Source organism: Vulpes vulpes, chromosome 2, assembly GCF_048418805.1.
Source record: "Vulpes vulpes isolate BD-2025 chromosome 2, VulVul3, whole genome shotgun sequence".
Taxonomy (NCBI): Eukaryota; Metazoa; Chordata; class Mammalia; order Carnivora; family Canidae; genus Vulpes; species Vulpes vulpes.
In genome coordinates this window covers 3,474,382-3,494,766 of record NC_132781.1, presented here as the reverse complement: position 1 = coordinate 3,494,766, position 20,385 = coordinate 3,474,382, and the positions used below count along the sequence as shown (strand labels likewise).

General features: G+C 58.4%; 2 protein-coding genes across 3 annotated transcripts in view; one reads left to right on the top strand and one right to left on the bottom strand.

The window, feature by feature from the left end:
* The window catches only part of PGS1 (phosphatidylglycerophosphate synthase 1), a 36,277-nt gene extending 20,456 nt beyond the window's left edge, over positions 1–15,821 (top strand). Inside the window, exons 8-10 of the mRNA XM_072746505.1 lie at positions 7,014–7,162; positions 11,524–11,653; positions 15,272–15,821. Of these exons, the coding sequence (XP_072602606.1) occupies positions 7,014–7,162; positions 11,524–11,643 (269 nt within the window). The 3' untranslated portion in view covers positions 11,644–11,653; positions 15,272–15,821. The remainder of the gene's footprint in view (positions 1–7,013; positions 7,163–11,523; positions 11,654–15,271) is intronic.
* DNAH17 (dynein axonemal heavy chain 17) overlaps positions 14,893–20,385 on the bottom strand; it is a 112,008-nt gene continuing 106,515 nt past the window's right edge. For both annotated transcript variants that reach the window (XM_072746504.1, XM_072746503.1), the window contains 6 exons: positions 18,677–18,856; positions 18,186–18,368; positions 17,408–17,590; positions 17,013–17,156; positions 16,379–16,604; positions 14,893–15,364 (listed from right to left, as the gene is read on the bottom strand). In XM_072746504.1, the coding sequence (XP_072602605.1) occupies positions 15,117–15,364; positions 16,379–16,604; positions 17,013–17,156; positions 17,408–17,590; positions 18,186–18,368; positions 18,677–18,856 (1,164 nt within the window). In that variant the 3' untranslated portion in view covers positions 14,893–15,116. The remainder of the gene's footprint in view (positions 15,365–16,378; positions 16,605–17,012; positions 17,157–17,407; positions 17,591–18,185; positions 18,369–18,676; positions 18,857–20,385) is intronic.

Sequence of the window (20,385 nt, the reverse complement as noted above, 5' to 3'; positions counted from 1 at the left end):
CTGATGGTCTTACTCAGGCTCCTGCAGGGCAGTCCTGGCTGATCTCAGCTCTCAGTGCTCCCGTGAGCCCTTGGTGAGGATGGTGAGCCAGGAGCCCATGTTCATGGTGTCCACATCTTTGTGGCTCTGACAGCACTGTCCTCCCACCCTCCAGGAGTCAGGCAGGGGGGACTCTTGCACCTGCTGTGGCCGTGTGAGTGAAGTGATGCAGGAACACTGCCTGGTCCCTGCCTGTGGGAAGCTAACAGGCTTGGCTTGGGGCACATCCTCCTCGTGGAAGTGACCTCAGTGGTCAGTAGGTGCCAGTGGATAGCAGCTCAGTCCAATGGCAGGAGGCTCCAAGGACTGGGGTGTGTCCTTCAGTCCTTTCCGGCTTATCCCGGCTGGAGGACATCAAGCAGTCGTAGAGATGCCTTGTTGGAAAGACTGGAGGTGACTTGTGGAAGCAGTGCTCACTGTATTCGGTGGGCTACCGAGTAGAGGTCTCTCACTGGCAAACTGCGGATTCCTTGGTGTTTTGTTTGTTTGTTTGTTTTTTTGAGAGAGAGAGCACGAGTCGGGCAGAGGGAGAGGGAGAAGCAGGTTCCTTGCTGAGCGGGGAGCCCAATGCGTGGCTCCATCCCAGGACCCCGGGATCTTGACCTGAGCTGAAGCAGACACTTCACCGACTGAGCCACCCAGATGCTTCGCTTTGCTGATTCCTTAGCATCCTTAGCAGACTTGAGTATATGTCATGTTAATATTGCTTCGAAGTACCAGTGATGTCATCCACTATTTAAAGACCTACTCTAGAGACTTTTGCAATGTGGTCCATTCATTTTTTGGGAGGTTTTTGCAAAGACCACCTATTCAGAATGCGGAGGGGCCCTGTGTACATGTGTCGTGCTGGTGAAGCCACCAGACTTGGATTCTTTAAGCCTAATTCTCAAGCCAAATTTACCTTTGGCAAACGTGTAAGGACCTGGTCCAACCTCCATGTAAGACGGGGCGATGGCAGTGGTTCGCCTTTAGAAGAGCACAGTGACCTGACATGCATTCTGTTGGGCTTTCTGTGAAGTGGCCGAGAGCCGAGGGGAGGTGTCCCAGGGGCTGTGGGGTGGGTGCTGCTAGGTGGGCCCATGGGGGTCTTGCATTTCTTGGTGAGGAGAGATGTCCTTGTCACCTGTGGTTTTGTTCCCGTTCCCCCACCCCTCTGGGGGTCCCTTAAGGACACTGCTAAAGTTGGAGGTCCTAGCTGCGTCTTCTTGGCCTCTGGAGGGGCGGCTGGGCATCCACGTCAGACAAGAGTCCACCGGCAGCTGTGCGGGTTCATGCTGGGCAGTTGCCTGTGGCCTGGCCCTCGCTCCTTCCCCGGTAGGTGGGTTGTAGCAAGGCTCTGAGAGCCGGAAGCACCTGTAATGCTGCAGAACGGTCACCTGAGTTCGGTGCTGGGTGTCCATATTTTTCCCTGACTGTGCTTTCATTATTGTATAGGCATTTGGTGCCCAGCACAGCACCTCACAGCTCGTGTAGTTACATTTTCCCTTTTAAGTAAAAGTTTGTATTTTCTCATTTTATGTATGTATTTTTAAAATACTCAATTTTTTTAAAGCATTTTGGGTTCAGAGCAAAGCTGAGAGGAAGCTCCAGAGATTTCCCAGCTGCCTTGCGCCATTCTCTCCCAGCCTCCTCTACTCTCAGCATCCGGCCCCAGAGGGCGCGCTTTCAGAAGCGATGAACCGGCGTTGACACACTGTCATCCTCCAGAGTCCACATTGTGTCAGGGGTCATCCTGGTGTTCTGTATTCATGGGTTCGTGCGGGTGAGGACCTGTATCTGTCATCATGTTGTCACATGGAGGTTTTCATTGCCCTGAACAGCCTCTGGGCTTCCTGTCCATCCCCCTCCCACCCCTGCAGCCACTGGTCCCTTTACTGTCTTCATACCTTCACCTTTTCTAGAATGTCTTTCTAGAATGTCCTGCAGCTGGACTCACACCGTCTGTATCCTCTTCAGACTAGCTTCTTATGCTTAGTTATGTGCATTTACGTTTTTTTTTTTTTTTTTTTTTTTTTAAATAAAGACTTATTTGAGAGATTGAGGGGAAAGGCAGAGGGGGAGGGAGAAGCAGACTCTGCTTTGAGTATGGAGTCCGACACAGGGCTCAGTCCCACAACCCCAACATCACAACCGGAGCTGAAACCAAGAGCCAGCTGCCCACCTGACTTGAGCCCCCCAGGCACCTCGTGTTTAGGGTCCTTAACCCTTATGTCTTTTGGTGGTGCTGAGTAACGTACCGTTGTCTGGACGGACCACAGCTTGGTCATCCATCCACCTACTAGAGGGCATCTCAGTTGCTATAGAGTGGAGAGCAGGGCTCGGGGGCCAGGTGCAGAGTGGTTGTCAGAGGTTGTAAGCCCTGCATTGGCCATGTGCCAACCAACCAGCACCTCTAGGGCTTGTGGAGGCGGCAGCCCCAGGGGAGCCTGAGCGGGAGGATGTATGTGTCTACTCCCCAGACAGGAGTGGGCCTGAGCCTTGCTGCTGGTGCTGTCATGGGACTTCTTGCTGGGAGCCTGGCCCCAGCCCACCCAGCAGCCCCTTTGGGCAGGGGCCACATCCACGTTGGGGGTATCTCGGGGGAGAATCAGAAAATGAGCTTTGAGGGATGCCTGGGTGGCTCAGGTCCTGATCCTGGGTCTGGGGGTCGAGTCCCATATCTGGTTCCCCCCGGGAGCCTGCTTCTCCCTCTGCCTGTGTCTCTGCTTTTCTCTCTGTATCTCTCATGAATAAATAAAATTGAAAAGAAAAGAAAAGGAAAGAAAATGAGCTTTGGGATGTAGACTTGCCTTTCCTCTGGGTGCAGTACCCTAGCAGTACCAGCACAATGTGTGTGGCCAGGGTGGGGCAGGCCATTGGATTAAGAGATTTCTGGCTCCTGCTGACAGAGGAATCTGTTAATGATTGTGAGAATTGTCACTATTTATACTGCTTTCCCGACAGGCGGGTTGGCCTGGTGCCCAAAGGTGAGCTAGCAGTGCGAGCTGGGGCGACTCCGCCCTGTGTGTCTCCGGCACGCGTGCCTCAGTGGGGTGCTGGCAGGTGTGCACTGGGGCATGGACCACTCTGCTCGGGGTGGGGGGGGCCTGGCCTCCCGGCCTCTTGAAGTGGCCTGGACTGTAACAGGTGACTGCTTAGCCCTCTGAGGTCACGACTATGGTGTCTTCTTGTCCCCTTAGATTTTTGTAGGGTCTGAGGGTCCTCTGAAGTTTATTGCAGAATATCATGGTGGAAGTGAAGGAGAGGGTGTAAGATGACATTTTTTTTTTTTTAAAAGACTTATTTATTTATTCATTCATTCATTCATGAGAGACACACAGAGAGAGGCAGAGACACAGGCAGAGGGAGAAGCAGGCTCCAGGCAGGGAGCCCGATGCGGGACTCGATCCCGGGTCTCCAGGATCAGGCCCTGGGCTGAAGGCGGCGCCAAACCACAGAGCCACCCGGGCTGCCCAGATGACATTTTTCTTGAAGAGAGCCTCAGGGACAGCCTCTCACCAGAAACGGTCTGGAGCACCTGCTTTAGAACTCAGAGGTTTTTATACTTAATTTTGTCATCATATGTTGGAAGATGCACAGTTAGCCTCATTTACTCTGTTCAAACAAGTATTTATTGAGTGTCCACTGTGTGCCAGGCAGGATTCAGGGTGCTGGGAATCCATCACTGGGGACCTGCCCTCTCCAGGCATCTGTCTGGGCCGGATCTGGGGGTCTGTTAGGTGGGGGGTTGGGAAGACCTGTCTGCAGAGAGAACATTCACCAAGCACAGACCCTGGCTGGAGGGTTCAGGTGGAGAGAACAGGAATGTGAGGCCCTGAGACTGCTGGGCATGAGGAGGAGTGAGAGGGGCAGGTAGGGAGGGAGTAAGGCCTAGAAGTGGCCAGGCCCATGGGAAAGGTCAGAGGCCTGGTGAGGGAGCGCTGTGAGAGCCCTGGAGCCACCTGGTTTGCTCATGCACAGCGCTGGACCGTGTGGAGAAGGGACTGTAGTGTAGGCGTGGGCAGAGCAGGAGAGGAGGCCCAGGGTGAGGGAGTGAGGGCTCTCATTGCAGAGCTGGGAGCCCGCAGAAGTCTTGGGATTCCGTCCAGTCATCTGTGTACCCCAGTGTGCTCCCTTGGGCTGAGGGCTGCCCACGGCCAGTCCCCTCCTGTGCTGTCACTCCTGTGGCTCTGCCAAGTGGCTCCTAGTCTTACGGGTGCTAGGTTGGTAGAGGCGTTGGGCACAAAGGTCAGGGCTTGATAACAGGCTTATGGCCCTGCTGGGAAGTGTGCAGAGGCCCCAGCCTGCCTCTCAGCCTCTGTGCTCAGGCCCAGAGCAAGGGATGCACCCTTGGGAGTCCCTCCCTGAATGGAGGTTTCCCGGCTGTCCTTTGGGTCTTTCCCAGCAGCAGAAACGTCCCGCCTTCAGGGAGCTTGCACCTGGAAGGGCTGTTCATGGGGCAGCATCTTGAGCTCCTGGCACATGGGTACCACGTGGCTTCAACATCTGTGGTCTTTATGTGGAGAAAGATCCCAGTCCACATGGGTCTACAGGGGGAAGTGGTGGGGCAGTTGCAGGCCTCACCAAGGTGGCCAGTAGGTTCAAGATACGTGCTGCCCTTCACTTGCACATGCTCTCCCAAGGCCAGCCAGGGCCAGAGAGGAAAGCTGAAAGCAGACAGGTGTCTGTCATGCCTTCCCAATGCGGTGATGGTGGCAGGTGGGTACTGAAAAGCTCTCGTCTCACTACATATAGAGTCTGGGTACACCTATGTGTAGCATGCATATGTGTATCCGTGAGAGCAGGATTTCCTGTCGGGCTGGCAATTAGGAAAAACAGGTCTAAAAAAGCTTGTTAGTGGTCAGTAATGAAAGCAGGCTGGAAGCTGGGGAGAGGAGCTGTTGGTGTATGCAGGGATGGGCTACATGCCTCTCATGGCTGGCCCCTAGGTTGTAAGGAAGAGATCTGTGTTTAGGCAGATTTCAGAAATAAAAGATACTCAGAAGACCAGGTCCTTTCAGTCTTGCCCTCCAGGCCCTCTGGTCCAGGAGCCTTGGATGGACACACCGAGGGTGGCATGGTTCACATCACCCTTAGCCAGTGCCAGCCCCATGGGTGTCGGGCCTCCCTGCTGGACACACTCCCTGCTCCCAGCTGAGCGGGCTCTGGAGAGCCGGCTGCGCGAGGAGCATGGAGCATCCCTGGTGCTTTTGAGTCTTTCTGATTGTGACATTGAGAGAGTCAGAATAGCAGTGGCAGGTGGTGAAGCTCAAAGGCTGGGGGAGGTCAGCCCCTAGTCCTGGCCCCCCCCAGCCTCAGGCTTTGTGGAAAGGTGGGCGGAAGCGGCTGAGCCTAGTGGAGGCGGAGGGCCGGCACTGCAGCAGTCAAGGCTTACCCGTTCCACCTGGACCTCCCTGGGCATCTGGAACAGAATGCTAGGGGCCAGCCAGCGCACCCCTAGTATCTCAACACAAGATAAGGTGAGCCACATGGTTGCCTACGCGACAGTGGCCCCATGGGGCGGTACAGTTGACTGAGTGACATACGCAGGCAGGCAGGCAGGCGGCTTTGATGTGGCCCCTGTGTGTGTGGGGGGGGGGTCGAGCACATTACAGGAACAGGCAGCAGAGCATCGTCATCTCTTACCCAAGGTATTCTTGGAAATGCTCTTGCTCTGAGTGAGAATTAGGAAATGGTCTTCTATTTTAGGCTTCTTGGTGTGTATTACATGTTGTTGATTCGCTCACGATGGTCATGCGCTCCTGTGGGCCCCTTTACAAGGGTCATGTTGGCAGAAGAGAGACCGGCGGTGGTGGGGAGGGTGTGAGGAGGCGGGCTCTGAGCAGGCCGGCAAGCCTCACAGGGGAGCCAGGCCGGCTCCAGCACCGGACAGTGGGCTGGGCTTTCTGGGCCGAGCGTTCTTGGTGCCAGTGATGGTGTAGTGTGGAGGAAGAGACAGAGGCCAGACCCAAGTCTGAGCTCCTGCAGGAGAAAAGAAGTCCAGGGCAGCAGATGTCCTTGGGAGGTCAGGTTTTGGGAGTAGCCTGTTTAGGAGAAGTAGTAGCTGTGACAGGCCCTGGACCGTGCCAGCAGGCCGTGAGACTCGGAGGAGGGGGGACGGGTGCACAGCAGACCACCTGCCTGGCGTCTGTTTCAGAGCACAGTTTAGGATTCTGAGACTATCTGAGCCTTCCTGACGAACATGTCAGCATGCCGGGGGATGGGGGCAGTATCCTCTATCCCACGGCTGCTTGTCCTATATCCTGCTTTTTGTCCAGCTGTGTTGTCAGCCGGCTCATTTCCTAGCAGAAAAGGGGAAATGGTGTTCTCTGGGGTGGGACAGAAACTTACAGGGCCTCTTAGCTTCTCTCCTCCACCGGCCTCTAGTGGACTTTGCGTGTCTGGCTTTGGCTGTCCCTGAGCCACTAGCAGGGATGCACATCTAGTGTCCTGTTGGGTGTGGTGTGTCCGCAGCCCAAGACAGAGAACCGCATGTCCCCGGGTGGGAAGGGATGCAGGATGGAGTGCATCCTCCATACCCACCTCCCCCAGGCAGCAGCTGCATGCCCACAGACTTGGGTAGGAGCATTGCTGTCCCCTAGGCTGCCATAAGCCCAGTGGGGGTCTTTCCCCTTGGTGCTCATGGCAGGGCCATGGAGTCTCTGGCCAGGGTGGCCGGGGATCAGAGGCCCTTGAAGCCCAGAGGGGCTGTGGTTAGCACGGGGTGGTGAAAGCAGAACCTGAGCATGGGCATCCAGGGGCTCCCTGAGGAACCCACCTCTCGCTGTGCTTGGGCAAGACAGGAGGAGGTGGCTTCCTGGGAACGCGGGCTGCCTAGGTTCCTGCCCTCCGAGCAGCTCCTGGAGCGGACAGCGCATCGCGCCTGACTGCTCATTCCCAGCGGGCTGTTTTTCTCTTAGGTTGAATGAAGTGTGGAGACGCTCTCGGCAGATGCTGTGCTCATTTCCTGTCTGCACGTTTCCTTTTCCCTGCAGGCCTCTGGCTGTACCTGGCAGGGAGCAGCCTGCCCTGTCTCACGTTGATTGGCTCTCCTAATTTTGGGTACAGGTCAGTTCACCGGGACCTGGAGGCCCAGATCGCCATAGTGACGGAGAGCCGGGCCCTGCAGCAGCAACTTCACCAGGTTGGTTGGGACAAGTGGGATTTGCCGGGGTGAGTGGGGGGGTAGCTGGGTGCTCGGCCCTGCCCACATCGCCGGGTCCCCTGAGGGCTGTCTCCGCCATCGTCTCCAGTGAGAAGGACCCCGAGTCCTCAGAAGCCTGCTGGTGGCTGGAAGGCTGGTCCTGAGAGGAGCCCCACAGGCCCGCCCTTAGAAGCTGCATGCCCTTTTGCTTTTGTCCTGCTGCGGCAGCCGCTCCTGCCCCACGGCCCCTGAGGGCTCCCTCTCTGCAGGTCGCAAGCGCTCCTCTCTCACACCTCAACACCCCGGCTTCAGAGGGCCACGGGAGAGGTGGGGAAGCTGGGCTCACTCAGGCCCTGGGCCGCTGGCAGGAGCCTCCGCAGGAAGGCCGGCCAGGAGGCAGAACAGGCACTCAGGGCGCCAGTGTCTTTGACCAAAGAGACGGAAGGGGCAGACGTCAGGAAGCAGCCGGAGCACCATGCAGAGGGGCTTCGTGGAGAACAGCGTAATGTCATGGGCGTGGGCAGCCCCGTTGCTACGTCGCTGAGCCGTAGAGTTGTGTGCACGCGTCACCTGGGTTCTGCCTCTTGCTCTGCCTCGTCTCCCTTGCTAGTGCTCTGGCTTGGGGTTGGACACACGGGACGGTGCAGAGGGCCGGCCAGCAGCAGGGTCCCCTCGTGGTGTGTTTGCGGAGTTTGGAGGTGGGCGATATGTGGGACGGGCAGAAACTTGTGGCTGCCTCTTCCCCTTGCCCCCTACCTGCTACCCCAGGGGACGGCGATTGGCCCAGCAGGTCCCCTTTTCCTTGGGGATTCCAGCATCTTGGAGTTTCTGTGGTGTTGTCCTCATGCTGGCAGTTGTAATAAGGCTTCTGTCCTTCTGTTCTCCTGAGCGTGGGAACTGGGGCCGCAGCGGAAACATGACCTGCTCTGGCTGGTTCGGCCCGTTGGGGTGCACTGGCCATCGGGCGCAGGTGGCCGGTCCAGGAACCTTCTGCTCCCCTTGGAAGACACAGGTCAGGCCTGTGCTCTCAGCCACTTGGAAGTGAGGAGGGCAGCCCTTTCTGGAGCTGGGGTCGGAGACCCTGGGCCCCATACTGCTGGCAGGCTAACGGCCCGGAGAAGCCGGGGAGAACCCCTGGGGCAGCAGCTATCTCGGCCCTTCTTCGGTGGTGGAATATTTTACTGTCTGTTTAGAGAAAAACAGAAGGTTCCTGAGAACTGGTTAGTTCTTTTGTGGGACTGTGTGTTTGGTGGCCTGTGGCAGCACCGCTGGACTCGGAAAACACAGACACCATTCTGTGCGCGTGAGAGTGGCCTTTCCGTGGAAGGGCCAGCTTCCCTCCTGAGTCACAGGAACACAGATAACACTGCCGAGGGCCAGACCTCAGAAGCCTCGGCTGTTGACTTTGTGAAGCTTTTATTCTCCAGTGTTGGGAATGACTGTTGCGAAACTGTGGGAGCCTTTGTTGCTGGACAAGGACATGGTAACTGCTTTGTCCCTGGGACCTGCCTTCTGCTGTCTGGGAATCCTGTCAGCGGCCCAGTGGGGCCTTGGTGCCGGGAAGGCCTTCGCGACCAGGGGCCAGAGGAAGTGGCAGCGGTTGTGCTCTGGGTGGCCAGTGCGGAATCCGATCTGCTCAGCAGGTTTCTTGCGACGGCGAGGCTTCCAGAAAATGAGGAAGCCTTGCAGCTGAGGCTCCAGTTGGAGTCGCTGGTGCAAGAGGGTCAGGGCTGCAGCCCGGTGGGGTCTGCTGGACTTCTGTACCCGTCGCAGAGACGCCTCAGCCTGTGAGCCCCTGCCCTGGGGTCGGTAGCGTTGTGGGTGAGAACTGGGCCAGGACTGGTTCCCCATGGATTGGGGTTTTGTGGGGGCAAGTCCCCCAGGCCTGTGCCCAGGGTCCTGGTACTGGCTCTCCCCGACTTCCCAAGTATGGGGATTGAACCCACATCCTGGATCTGGAGAGAAGCTGGGCCATTTGCGGTCAGGAGCTGTTTTCCTAAATGACATATTTGTGATATTTTCCTTTTCTTCCCAAACCTGAATCCCAGGGGCTTTAGATTGTGGAAGGGTGCAGCCCTTCCATTCTTCAGAGCCATACTGATTTTTGTGCTTTGGAAATGAAAAATGGCATTTCTAGGTAATTCCACCTATATGCTTAGATTGTCGGACCGCAGCCCCCGGGCCCCGCAGCACTCCCACCAGGTGGCCCTGTGGTGCCTGATCCTGGGACTGCCTAGCCACACAACCCACCCACAGCCCAGAAAGTCCCTAGAACCCCGGCCACCTGTGTCCCTGCCCCGTTCTCCTCGGGATACAGGGAAGGGCCCTGTTCGTACTGCACTGGGCGCTGGGAATGGAGAGATATTTTTATCAGAATCCGAAGCCCCTCCCTTCACTCAGTACACACAATAAAAACTGAAAGCTTCCTGGTTTTGTTCAGAGAACACAGTTTACCACTTGTGACCCAAGAAAGACTCCCTTGAACAGCACTGTAACCTTGGTCATCTGACTTCCCCCTCCAGCTCTGTCGTGGGGTCTGTGAGGAACCTTAAGTGTTTCTGGTAATTTAATTGAAATCTTGGCTGAGTATTCGTTTGAAAGCATAAAGCTGGAGCGGAGTCTGTGGAGACGTCTGCACGCCTGGCCCCTAGGCCCTCAACGGCTCCTCTGTCAGGCACGTCCAGCTGGGGACCGAGGCCATCGCCACTGCCATCGGGAGGCCCGAGGGTTCGAGCTGGCGGCCAGGAGTCCGCTCAGCTGGGAAGTGCCACGTGGACCCTGGCCCCGAGGGAGTGGCCAGGGGGTGAGCCTGAAAACCATGCAGGAGAATGAAGTCTGGGCCCTGGGGCCACCCAGCCCTGGACAGGAAAGCTGTGGACACTTCCCGTAGTGTTCTGCAAGGCCAGGTGTCTGCTGTCCCCTGTTCCTGCTGGGTGGTCCCTGCCCCCAGGGAAGAGCACACCCTGCTCCTGGGGCGGGACAGGGCAGTGCTATCTCCGTGCCCCCCCCCCCTCTGGTGCTCCTGGGCCCACCCCAGGCCGCTTCCCAGGCCGCTTCCCAGGCCGTTCTGTTGGGTCTTCATAATGGTGTGGGATAGTCGGTATTTTCTGGACAAAGTGATGCAGAGATCCAGAGAGGGATCGCCCTCAGCCCTGTGTGGTGGGAACAAGTGGGATCACTTTCTGACTTCTTCATCAAATACCTTATAAATGGAAACACAGGACTTGTAGGGTGTTTGTTTAAAAAAGTATTTCCTCTCAAAGATTCTAAGCACAGTTTAAGAGAATATGAGTGTTTTTAAACTTATTTTTAAATGTAAACATTCATTGTAAAAATTAAGAAAAATTGGAAGACGCCTGTCCCTCGATTCAGAGCCATCACTGAAGTCATCCTGAGGATTCCCTCTTGTTCTGTGTGACAGGGCTTGACTTGTCTCTTCTTTCTTAATGAAATTAGGGTTGTATTCTCTGTGTCGTTTTTCTAGAACGTGATTATCTTGTGCAGGCTGGTTTGTCATACAGATTTATTTATTTAATTAGTTGTGGTGGACATTTAGGTGGTTTCCAGTTTTTCCCTGTTATAAATGTCGCTGTGATAGATAGCAGCACCCAGAAGTCTTGAGAGCATAGCTTTTCATCCTGGGATAAATTCCTACAAGTGGAGCTTCTTGAGGCTTTGATACCTGTTGCCAGGTTGGTCTCTGGGAAGAAGCCGTGACCCCATCTCCAGCCGCAGAGTGCATGGGAATGCCTGGCTCCCTGGTCTGGCGGCTTGGGGTCACCCTGTGACAGAACGTTTTGCCAACTTGAGAAAAGAGCTACTCCCTCATTTCACGAATGTGTCTTTAAGTTGCATGACCTCATTTAGTGAGGGTGAACTTGTAAATCCTCTCTCTGCCAGCTCGACTTCCACTCCACGTCCCCTGTTCCATGCACATCTTGGTCTTGAAAGCATAGAGACACGAGCTTCTTAGCTTACTGCTAGGGCAGGATTGATGGGGTGGCTCGCAGGCCTGCCTCCCCTGCCTGGCTTCCTTGTGCCTCAGCTGGGCACCCAGGCACCCCAGTGCCCCGGCATCCCAGCACCCAGGCACCACAACATCCCAGGGCCCAGGCATCTCAGTGCCCTAGCATCCTAAGCACCCCAGTGACCGGGCATCCCAGCACCCCAGTGACCGGGCATCCCAGCACCCCAGCACCCTGGCATCCTAGCACCCCAGGGCCTGGGTACCGCAGCACCCTGGCACCTTGCAACCCAGTGCCCCAGTGCCTGGGCTGGCTCCACGTGTGAATTTGGGGTGGACGGGCTGAGTCACCTGGCGCTGTGGGAGACCCTAATGCCTGTTTGTTCCTCTCCCTCAGGAGCAGGAGCAGCTCTACCTACGCTCAGGTGTGGTGTCTTCCTCCACCTTCGAGCAGCCAAGTCGGCAGGTGAAGTTGTGGGTGAAGATGGTGACTCCGCTGATTAAGAACTTCTTCTGAGGATGAACAGGTGCTGCCTTGTGAGGCCACGTGTGGGTCAGGGGGCTTCTGTCCTAGCAGGGAGGGCAGTGTTCCCAGGACCCGGGGGCTCTGTTCCGTGGGTCACCATGGTTGTCATTGAAGTTTTCCAGGCCTGGAGTAGATGAGGCAGCACCGTGGCTTGGGCCGGCACCACAGAGCAGGGGGCTTAGGGCAGTGCGAGCAGGAGGGACACTCGGTGACAGGACACTGCCCTCCTGGGAGGAGCCTGCCACTGGGTGCCCGGAGCCTCTAGCTGTGGCCCACAGAGGCACGGAGCGGGGTGGCCCTGGACTGCTGCTTGGCTCGGCCGTCGCCTGGAGGCCGGGCAGGGTGCGCCTGGAGGCCGGGCAGGGTGCGCCTGCCAGTGGACGCGGTGCCTCCCCAGAGCCACCCTGCCCTCGCGCCCACAGGGCCCCAGATGGGACCCACCTCCTGACTCCTGGGTGCAGGGGCTCTGAGGCAGGAGCACGGGGTGTGCGGCGTGGGCTTCCTTGGGTGCTCGTGCCAGGCTTCTCTCATTAAAACAGAATTGTATTTAATGTCATCTTTTAGTTTTCCCTCCATAATTTTATTATGTTTAATTTTATTCAGATCACGTATAGTTGTAGAGGAAGGCAATGCTAGACCCCTGACCCCGCAGCAGTCTCCTGCCTCTCTTGCCCCTCAGCAGCCACCTTTGACTCTTCTCACGTGTTTGCTCTGATCTTTACGTACTGGTCCGTATTTCTAGAGGATACGCGTATATCGGCACCCTCTCCCAGTATAAAGTCTCGTAAACCTCTCCCGCCGTCGACGTTATTGTGGTATCACACCTGACTGAAACCTTAGCCAGAGTCCCTTAGTGTCAACAAATACCCCAAACGTGTTCAAGGGTTCAATTGCCTTATAATATTTCTTATTTTATGGAAAATTTTCCATGTGTTTGACTTGAAGTTCCAGATAAGGTCCAGACCTTGTGATGATATGGTGACACGTCACCTAAGTCTCTTTTCACCTGTGGGATCCCCTCCTTTTTTTCCTTTGTGATTTTTTTTGTTGAAGAACAAACCTCTTTTTTATTGGATCTGCTTAAAACCTGGTTTGTGCCACCTTCTCACAGCAGGGCATCTTCAGAACACATAGCATGCTGCCCCACCGCCCTCTGTCTCCAGAAGCAGATTTCAAAACCTTCCCGCCAATCTCTGATCTCCAGGTGCTGAACCTTGCACAGAGAAAGATCTTCCTGAGAGAAGGCCTTTGGCCCCAGGGTATGGCTGGCCCATCCTTTGTCGGGAGAGAGATTGCTTTCCGCCCTGGCAGGCACATTCCCGGAAGCCACTTCACGTGGCTCCGTCCTGAGGGCTGTGGCTGCTGGTCCCCTTCAGGGCTCTGGAAGGTGTGGCCGGCCTGTCTGCACAGCCTGGCTGTGTGCACGGGGCCCTCCAGCATCTCCAGCCCCCCGCCAGGGCCAGCAGATCTGCAGGCTTCAGTGGTTGGGAATCGGTGGCCGTGTCTACACTGCTCTGGGGCAGCAGCACATCAGTTAACGCTGTTTGCCTTCAAACCAGTTATTAAATTGTCCTGTGGGACAATTAGGCTAGAGAAGCCAGAAGAATGTGCCAGGGCACCGGGTTTCTGTTTGGAGAGAGGCTTTCGGTAAACAGCGTTGACATTCTTGTAGACTCTGTGGGACCAGAGTCAACATTGTGCCATAGCCCAGCTTGAGCAATCGAGGCCTGTGCCCTCCATGCTCAGCTGCTCCCTTTGTCTCTGCTAACCACCTCCAGCCGGTCCTGGGCCCTCCCCACATGCGCTCTCCCCCAGCCCCGGCGGCCACCCAGGAGGCAGGGGCTCCACCACCCACAGCACCCTGGGGCCCCCGTCACTGGATTGCAACCCAAAGGTGAATCACCTCTTGGAAAGTTGGGAGGTGCAGAAGAAATTGCTGTTTTATTTCGGGCTCTACAGGCAAAATTGGAAAGCCTTCCTGTTTTGTGGTTATTACCGGGGATTACAAGTGAGTTGCCTGCTGGCTGTGGGCAGGACGAGGGGGCAGGAGTGGCTCCGACGGGACGGACAGCAGCGACCCCTCCTGGCCAGCAGGGGGGCTGCCCAGCACCCAGGGCAGGAACCCCGCCTTCCTGCTGGGCAGCCCCAAGGCGGCTGGAGCCTGGGCTCCCTGAGGATTTGAGGGGTGTTTTTCCTTCTCTTTTGTGAGCCCCACCAGATTGTTACTCTCACAGTTAGGTCTTGGGGCTCCAGTGAGACTACTTGGAAAACAGTTCTTACAAAACTTCAGGATCATATTAAACCTTAGCTGGAGGCGGGATGGTCCTGGAGGGCCCTGAGCTCTGTGTGTGAGCCTGAGAACACCAGGGATGTCAAGCTTCCCCTGGAGCTTGCGGGCCCTGCCGCCTGCCTTCCCTGTTCCCCCAGTTTCCTGGCTTATCACTCCCTCCCCTTGACTGTGCGCCACCACCCCGGCCAGTCCCAAACGGCAGCCCATTCACTTGGCTGAAATGGCCACAAGGAGGGCCCAAGGTGTCCCCTGGTTGTCCCAGGGCAGCCTGGGGACCAGCACCGTGGTGCAGCGGGCGGTGTGTGCTTGGGGCGCTTTTCCTCATCGAGTCGGGAATACAGGCGGAGGGGCTTGTCCAGATGGCGTGGGGTGGGGGTGGGGGCCGGCCCTCCGGTCCCTGCTGCACTGCCTGGCCCCTGGGGAGGTCAGGACCCTCGGCTACAGTCGGGGTGTGGCAGGGGATCCCCAACTAGGAATGTGGGGGCCATGGGGCAGGAGGAAGGGAAGGTGCCACGCCTCCTGAAAGGGAACTTATTGTGGACACAAGCTTGTGACCTCCAAGGACACACGTTAAGGTCGTCCCAGGAACTAGGTTTGTTTTTCTGTGTGCACATGCTCAGAAAGTAGGTGTTTGAGTGGCAAAGTCGCTTCTGGAGTGGTGTGTCAGGGACAGGGAGAGAGGAGGCTTGGTCTGAATCAAGACAGGTTCTGTCTTTGGGGAAGGGCACCCATGGCTGTGGACCGCCCCGGCCCCTCCCCAACCCCTCCCCGGTGGGCCTCTCCTTGTGGCATCAGGCTGGAGGCCGCGGCTGCTGAAGCCACACCTCCGAGCTGCTTGTGGGAAAGGGCATGCCCGCCTGACCTCCGGGCTGCGGGGTCTGCGGGTTGGGCCCCTGGTGGCTGCCAGGTACTGAGCCGAATGGGGTTCCAGAGAATCAGACAAGCACAACTACGCGACTTCGCTGTTTTAATCTCACCCGCGCCCCCTCTTCCACGCCGCCCCACCCTCTGGCCTGTCCACGTTGACGTGCTCTAAAGTGCCTGGCTTACATAGGGGAACAAAAAGTAACTGTCAGTTCCTGTAAGAATAGGTAGCAGTGGCAAGTCTGAGTTTCTAACATCATCTTGAAATTGTGGTTCGGACGTGGCCCGGGGACCTGGGGTGCCAGCTGCACTAGACCTGTAAGAGCAGGGCCACGGCTGCCAGGATCCACTTGGCTGCCTTCTCTTTGGTCTTTAGGTTAAAGGTCCAGACGTAGGTGGGGCCACGGATGCGTGTTTTGTACACGGGACACTCATAGATGTTCTTGGTCTCCATGCGGTCCACAGGGATGGCTTTGATGAAGATGACGGGCATGGCTGGCGTCAGCTCCTTCAGCCTGGCTTCGGCGATGACTCCGGTCTGGGTGTCCCAGCGAGCTCCTGCAGGACGGCACGGCGAGGTCAGCGTGGCCGTGGGGCCGTGCCAGCGGCGAGCCATGGCCAGCTGGGGGGGGAATGCCAGGGGCTGGACCTGCGCAGGAGCGGCTTGTGGGGGTGCTGTGGGCAGAGGACCCGGAGGGGGCGCTGGGACCCCACTGTGTGCCTCTGAGGGACAGCTCTGCCTCAAGCTCTCGGGGCCACCGTGTACATGTGTGGTGTCTTCAGAACCTGTCCGTCAGCCTCCTCGGCCTCAGGGGCAGGAAGCGGTGGTTGCGGCTGAAAGTCACAGGAGGTGTGCATCGTCCAGCCTGTGTGCACGCGCAGCGCCCGCGAGCATATACGCACACGCACACGGATATTTGATTTGCCTTTAACCAGACTGCTATCGTTTTTACTCACCCTGTTAATGGTGTTTGTGTTTCCTGTCTGTTATTCCAAAATAAACACGGGGAGCGGCCTCTGCTGTGCTTGTCTCTGACGTGGGGACTGGGAGCCCTGAGCGCTTGCTGGCTAAGCCCTGACACCCCCACAGGTAAGGGGGTGGCGTCAGTCCCCGAGTAGGACGGTTTGTGGTGGAAAAGCTGTCGCTCAGCTCAGCGGGTCTGAGGGAACAGGCCTCTGCAGGATGGGGGTGAGGGGCAGGCGTCCCCCTCCCCGCTACTGCTTGGCCTGGCCACGGTGGGGGTGTGGGGGGCAGGAGCGCTGGTGCCCCTAGACATCCGTCTGCCCCAGGCTTCCTGCTCCTGGAGCCCTCATCGCCCCAAGACAGGTGCTCACACCTGAGGATGCACCTGCTGTTTCTGGCCAAGCAGAGCAGCCTGGTTGCCCGGTGTGCCGAGTTCTGTCCCCAGACTGAGCGCATTCTCTGAGTTGTGCCACCGCCTCCACCAGCGTCAAGCCTTGAGCTGACACGCCCCTTCTGTGTGCTTCTCCCACCCGCCCCCTCAGCTCGTCCCTGTCCCCAGCCCAGCAGGTCAGGCTCTGGAGGCTTTCTCAGACCGGCACCGTCGTTACCTTCCATGAAGAGCCCGTATACATAGGAGCCCTCTCGGGGCGGTGCCGTCATGTCCTCCCGGTTCTTTTTGGTCACTTCCACAGACAGACACATTTTGTCCAGTGGCCACTCGTTCTTCCTGGCCATGGACTGCATGATGGCCGTGAGGAAGGACTGGGGGTTGAAGAAGCCGGCCAGCCACACGGTGGTGGGCAGGGCGAAGTCCGTCGTCCAGGCCTCGAGCTCCTGGTGGAAACGCGCCTCAGCAGAGCCTGGTACCCACCCGCTCCATGAATGAGGGGATGGGGAGGGGAGGGCCTCGAGAGGGCCTCACACTAGGGCACAAGGACTCGGGGGCCCAGAGGAGGCTGTGACCAGGCCGCTCCCCTGACGGGCGCCCCGGCGCTTCGGGCTCCAGCTGAGAGGGCCTGTCGGTGATGGAAACTGCTCCCGCCTCCGCCGCCCTTTCCTCCCTCCTGCAGGAAGCGCCTGCATTGCCGGGCGTCTGTGTGGTGTGGGCCAGCCCTTCCGGCCCTGCTCTGACAAAGGCCAGGCTGGTGGGGGGGACACACGTTCCCTCTTCACCACCGTGGTCCTGCCGGCCCCGGGGGTTGGGAGGGCATCTGCTGTGACGCCTGGGGAGACCGTCCTTACCCTGATGCGGAGTAGCAGGTCCACGTACCAGGCCGCCAGGCCCATCATGGAGGGGTAGGCCCGGGCCACCCACGGGTCGGGCACGGTGTCGTAGAACAGCGCCATGGACAGGTCTTCCATGTCGGTCGTGATGGTCAGCTCTCCCTAAGAGACACGGAGGGGGCGCTGGGGGCCCAGGCAGTGCCCTGCGCCTGCTTTCTCCCACCCCGTCCACGCCGTTGGAGGTCGAGAGGAGGCTGACAGAGCCTGGGGGTGCGCCCTCCGACCAGGGAACCCAGAGGGGGAGGCAGTCCCACGACGCCCAGGACCCAGCTGAGGTGGGGGGTCAGCTTGCAAGCAGCCCGCTCGCCCCCTCCACCGTGTCCCTGGGTCCTGAGTGACCTGCGTGCTGTCACCTTCAGCCCCAGGCTTAGCTCCTTCAGCGAGCGGCGCATCTCGTTGGTCAGGATGTTCATTCTCTCGCACTCCTGGAAGGCCACCACCACATAGGGGGTCTTCTCGGCCGCCTTGGCCATGATCTCAGCCATGTTGAACATCTCCGGGACCTTCTCCAGGATCTCCTCCAGCACGGCTTTCACCTGGACATCAGTCCCCAAGAGTCTGTGTCACCGCCCGCACTGCCCACCACCCAGCCGTCCACGGCAAGGGCTCCCGGAGCAGAGGGCAGTGGAGTCACTGAGAATCAGGGTCAGGGAGGTGCGGCCACGTGTCTGGCAAGAGGAGGGGATCTTGCCCAACAGGCTGTGACTATCCTGGTCCTGTCGCCAAGGCCATGGGACTGAGGCCATGGCAGCTGCCGCCCGCCCAGCCTGGCACCCTCAGACATTCCCGGGTGCATGGGTTTCAGTCCTTAGACCAAGAAAGGGTCCCGAGGCCTCCCAGCACTGAGGGTCTTTTTCGGTGAGCCCAATACCCAGCTGGCTGTGAACTTGTCCAGAATGTCCTGACCTGCCTCAAGGTGTTCATGGCTCACGAGATCGCACAGGAACCCAGACCGTGAGGACGGATTAAAAGCTCTGCACTAGAGTTTTTCTGCTTGGACGAGCCCTCTGTGGTCTTCAGGCTCATGGGGAGGGACTGTTCTGATGGTCTAGGCTGTGGGGCTGCCCCCGGTTTCTGGGAGTCCTGGGCCCCACCCTCTGCCTGCCCCGGGCTGGGGATTAGAGCTCCTGCCTTTTCCTCTCGAGATACGCCGGTGCCCGCTCCCGAGTCGGTCTCTTTGGGCTGCATTTCCAGGACAGTACGGAACAGCTTCTCTGACGTGACTGTCAGGAAGCCAATCTCTGCGTTGGGGTGCAGGCCGTACAGGTAGGGACTCTCGGGGGGCAGGTTCTCGTCGATGTACTCGTGGTAGCCCTGCAAAGGGGCGGCCGGTGAGCAGGCTGCCGGTGGAGCTGTGCACGCGGGAACCCGTGTCTACTGTCCTGAAGCATTTCTGACCGGAGTGTCCCGTCCACGTCTTGCCCTCTGTTCGACCCCCACTAGTTCTCTAAGCCCCTCGCTGGCTGCCCCCCTGCCATGCGAAGGTCCCCACGCCTCCTCCCCAGAGGCTGTTCTGACCGCCTCTCATTTTGCTGGCCTCTTGCTTGGTTACCCATCCTCTGTGACGCCAGACTGGCCCTGGAGCTGCAGGATGAGCTCCTGTCCCCGAGAACCCCCCTCACCTTGTAATCCAGGTTGGGGGGGATCTGAAAGCCCGGGGCCAGCAGGATCTCGCCCTCCAGCATCTCTGCCCGGACGTACTCTCCCAAGTACGTCCTGCAGAGCCGGCGGTCCCAGTCATCCGTGATGTGGCCCCCGTACATGATTTCTCCAAACAGGTAGCGGAGGTCGTCCCAGGGCACCTAAGGACGGACAGAAGTGGTTAGAAGTGCCCCCACCCCTTCGGGGTCTAAGAACCCATGGTCAGCTGTCACCCCAGCTGCCGCCTGGCCCACTGTCCAAGGCTCCCCTTCCTCCCCCATCCGCCAGCGTCCTACTCGGCAGCTGGAGCCTCCTTGGCGGTCTCCTGCCTCTGGCTCCTCTGGCGAGGGCCGCCCCCTGCTCCCCTTCACCTGCAGCCTGGCCTCTGCTAGGACTGGGAGTGGGACCTCCAGGCCCACCCTGCAGCCCCCGTTAGCTCCCTTGCGTGGGCCTCCTGTCATCCCTGCTCGGAAGCGAGCAGTCACCCGTGACTGCGCCAGCCGCCTGGCCAAAGCCCTTTCACTCCACGGAGACTGGGTGTTGACGGTCGGCCACCATTTCTGTTGGCCGCTGAGTCCCGCAGGTCACACCTTCACGATGTCTCCATCCAGTGGGCTGATCTTCTGGTCCCGCTGAGCTTGCCTGGCTCCGCGTCTCCTTGCTTGTCGCCCGGTTCCCAGCAGCTCCGTGCAGCTGCGCGCCTGCAGGGCCGTGTGGCACGGGCAGCATCGTGGGCACCCGGAGCGCAGCCACCTGACATCGCGCCCAGCCGGGCCCTCGGCTCTCCACCACCACCGTCTGGAGCCTGCTCACGGGCCGGGTGGGCCGCCCCGCGGGAGCCACACGCGGCAGTCACTCGTGGAATTTCAAATTTGGGAGGGTAAGGGTGTTTCAACAGATGGTCGGCGTACAACGCATTAGTATGGTATTTCTCTCTTCGTCTGCACCGAGCTCTTGCAGTCTGGCACGTAGCTTACGCAGTTTGGACGCTGTGCGTGCGTGGCTGGTCCTGCTCCTGCCCTGGGTGGTGCAGGCCGGTGGCCTCCTGACACCGTTTATTGAGGAATGAACTTGGGCATTTAGCAGCTGCCTCATTTGGTCTCTTGAATTTTGCTCAAAATGTTAATATTCCCTAAATTGTCATTTTGTGACTTATTATTATTATTTTTTAAATTTATGATAGTCACAGAGAGAGAGAGAGAGGCAGAGACACAGGCAGAGGGAGAAGCAGGCTCCATGCACCGGGAGCCCAACGTGGGATTCGATCCCGGGTCTCCAGGATCGCGCCCTGGGCCAAAGGCAGGCGCCAAACTGCTGCGCCACCCAGGGATCCCTCATTTTGTGACTTAAACTCTGTCTCTGCCTGGTTGTCCTGGGTACGTGCTGAGCTGCTTTTTCTGCATTTTACCTGTTTGCTTCGGGGACGGCTCACTTCCTCGGAGAGGCGGGCTGGGCACAGGCCCCTCTGGCCCCGGGGCTGCCCTTCCCTCCCTTCCCTGCGGGGCGGGGGCCGTGGTGCTGACAGGCAGGTGCCGACGGAGTCCCGGAGCGCTCGTCAGGGACCGGGCAGCGGGCCTCCCCCCGAGAGTTGCCTGAGTCGGGTCTGTGCTTGGGTGTGGGGAGCTCTGGGCGACCCCTCAGTTGGAGGGACAGAACCATGGGACGTGGACCATGTCCTCACAGGCGGTCA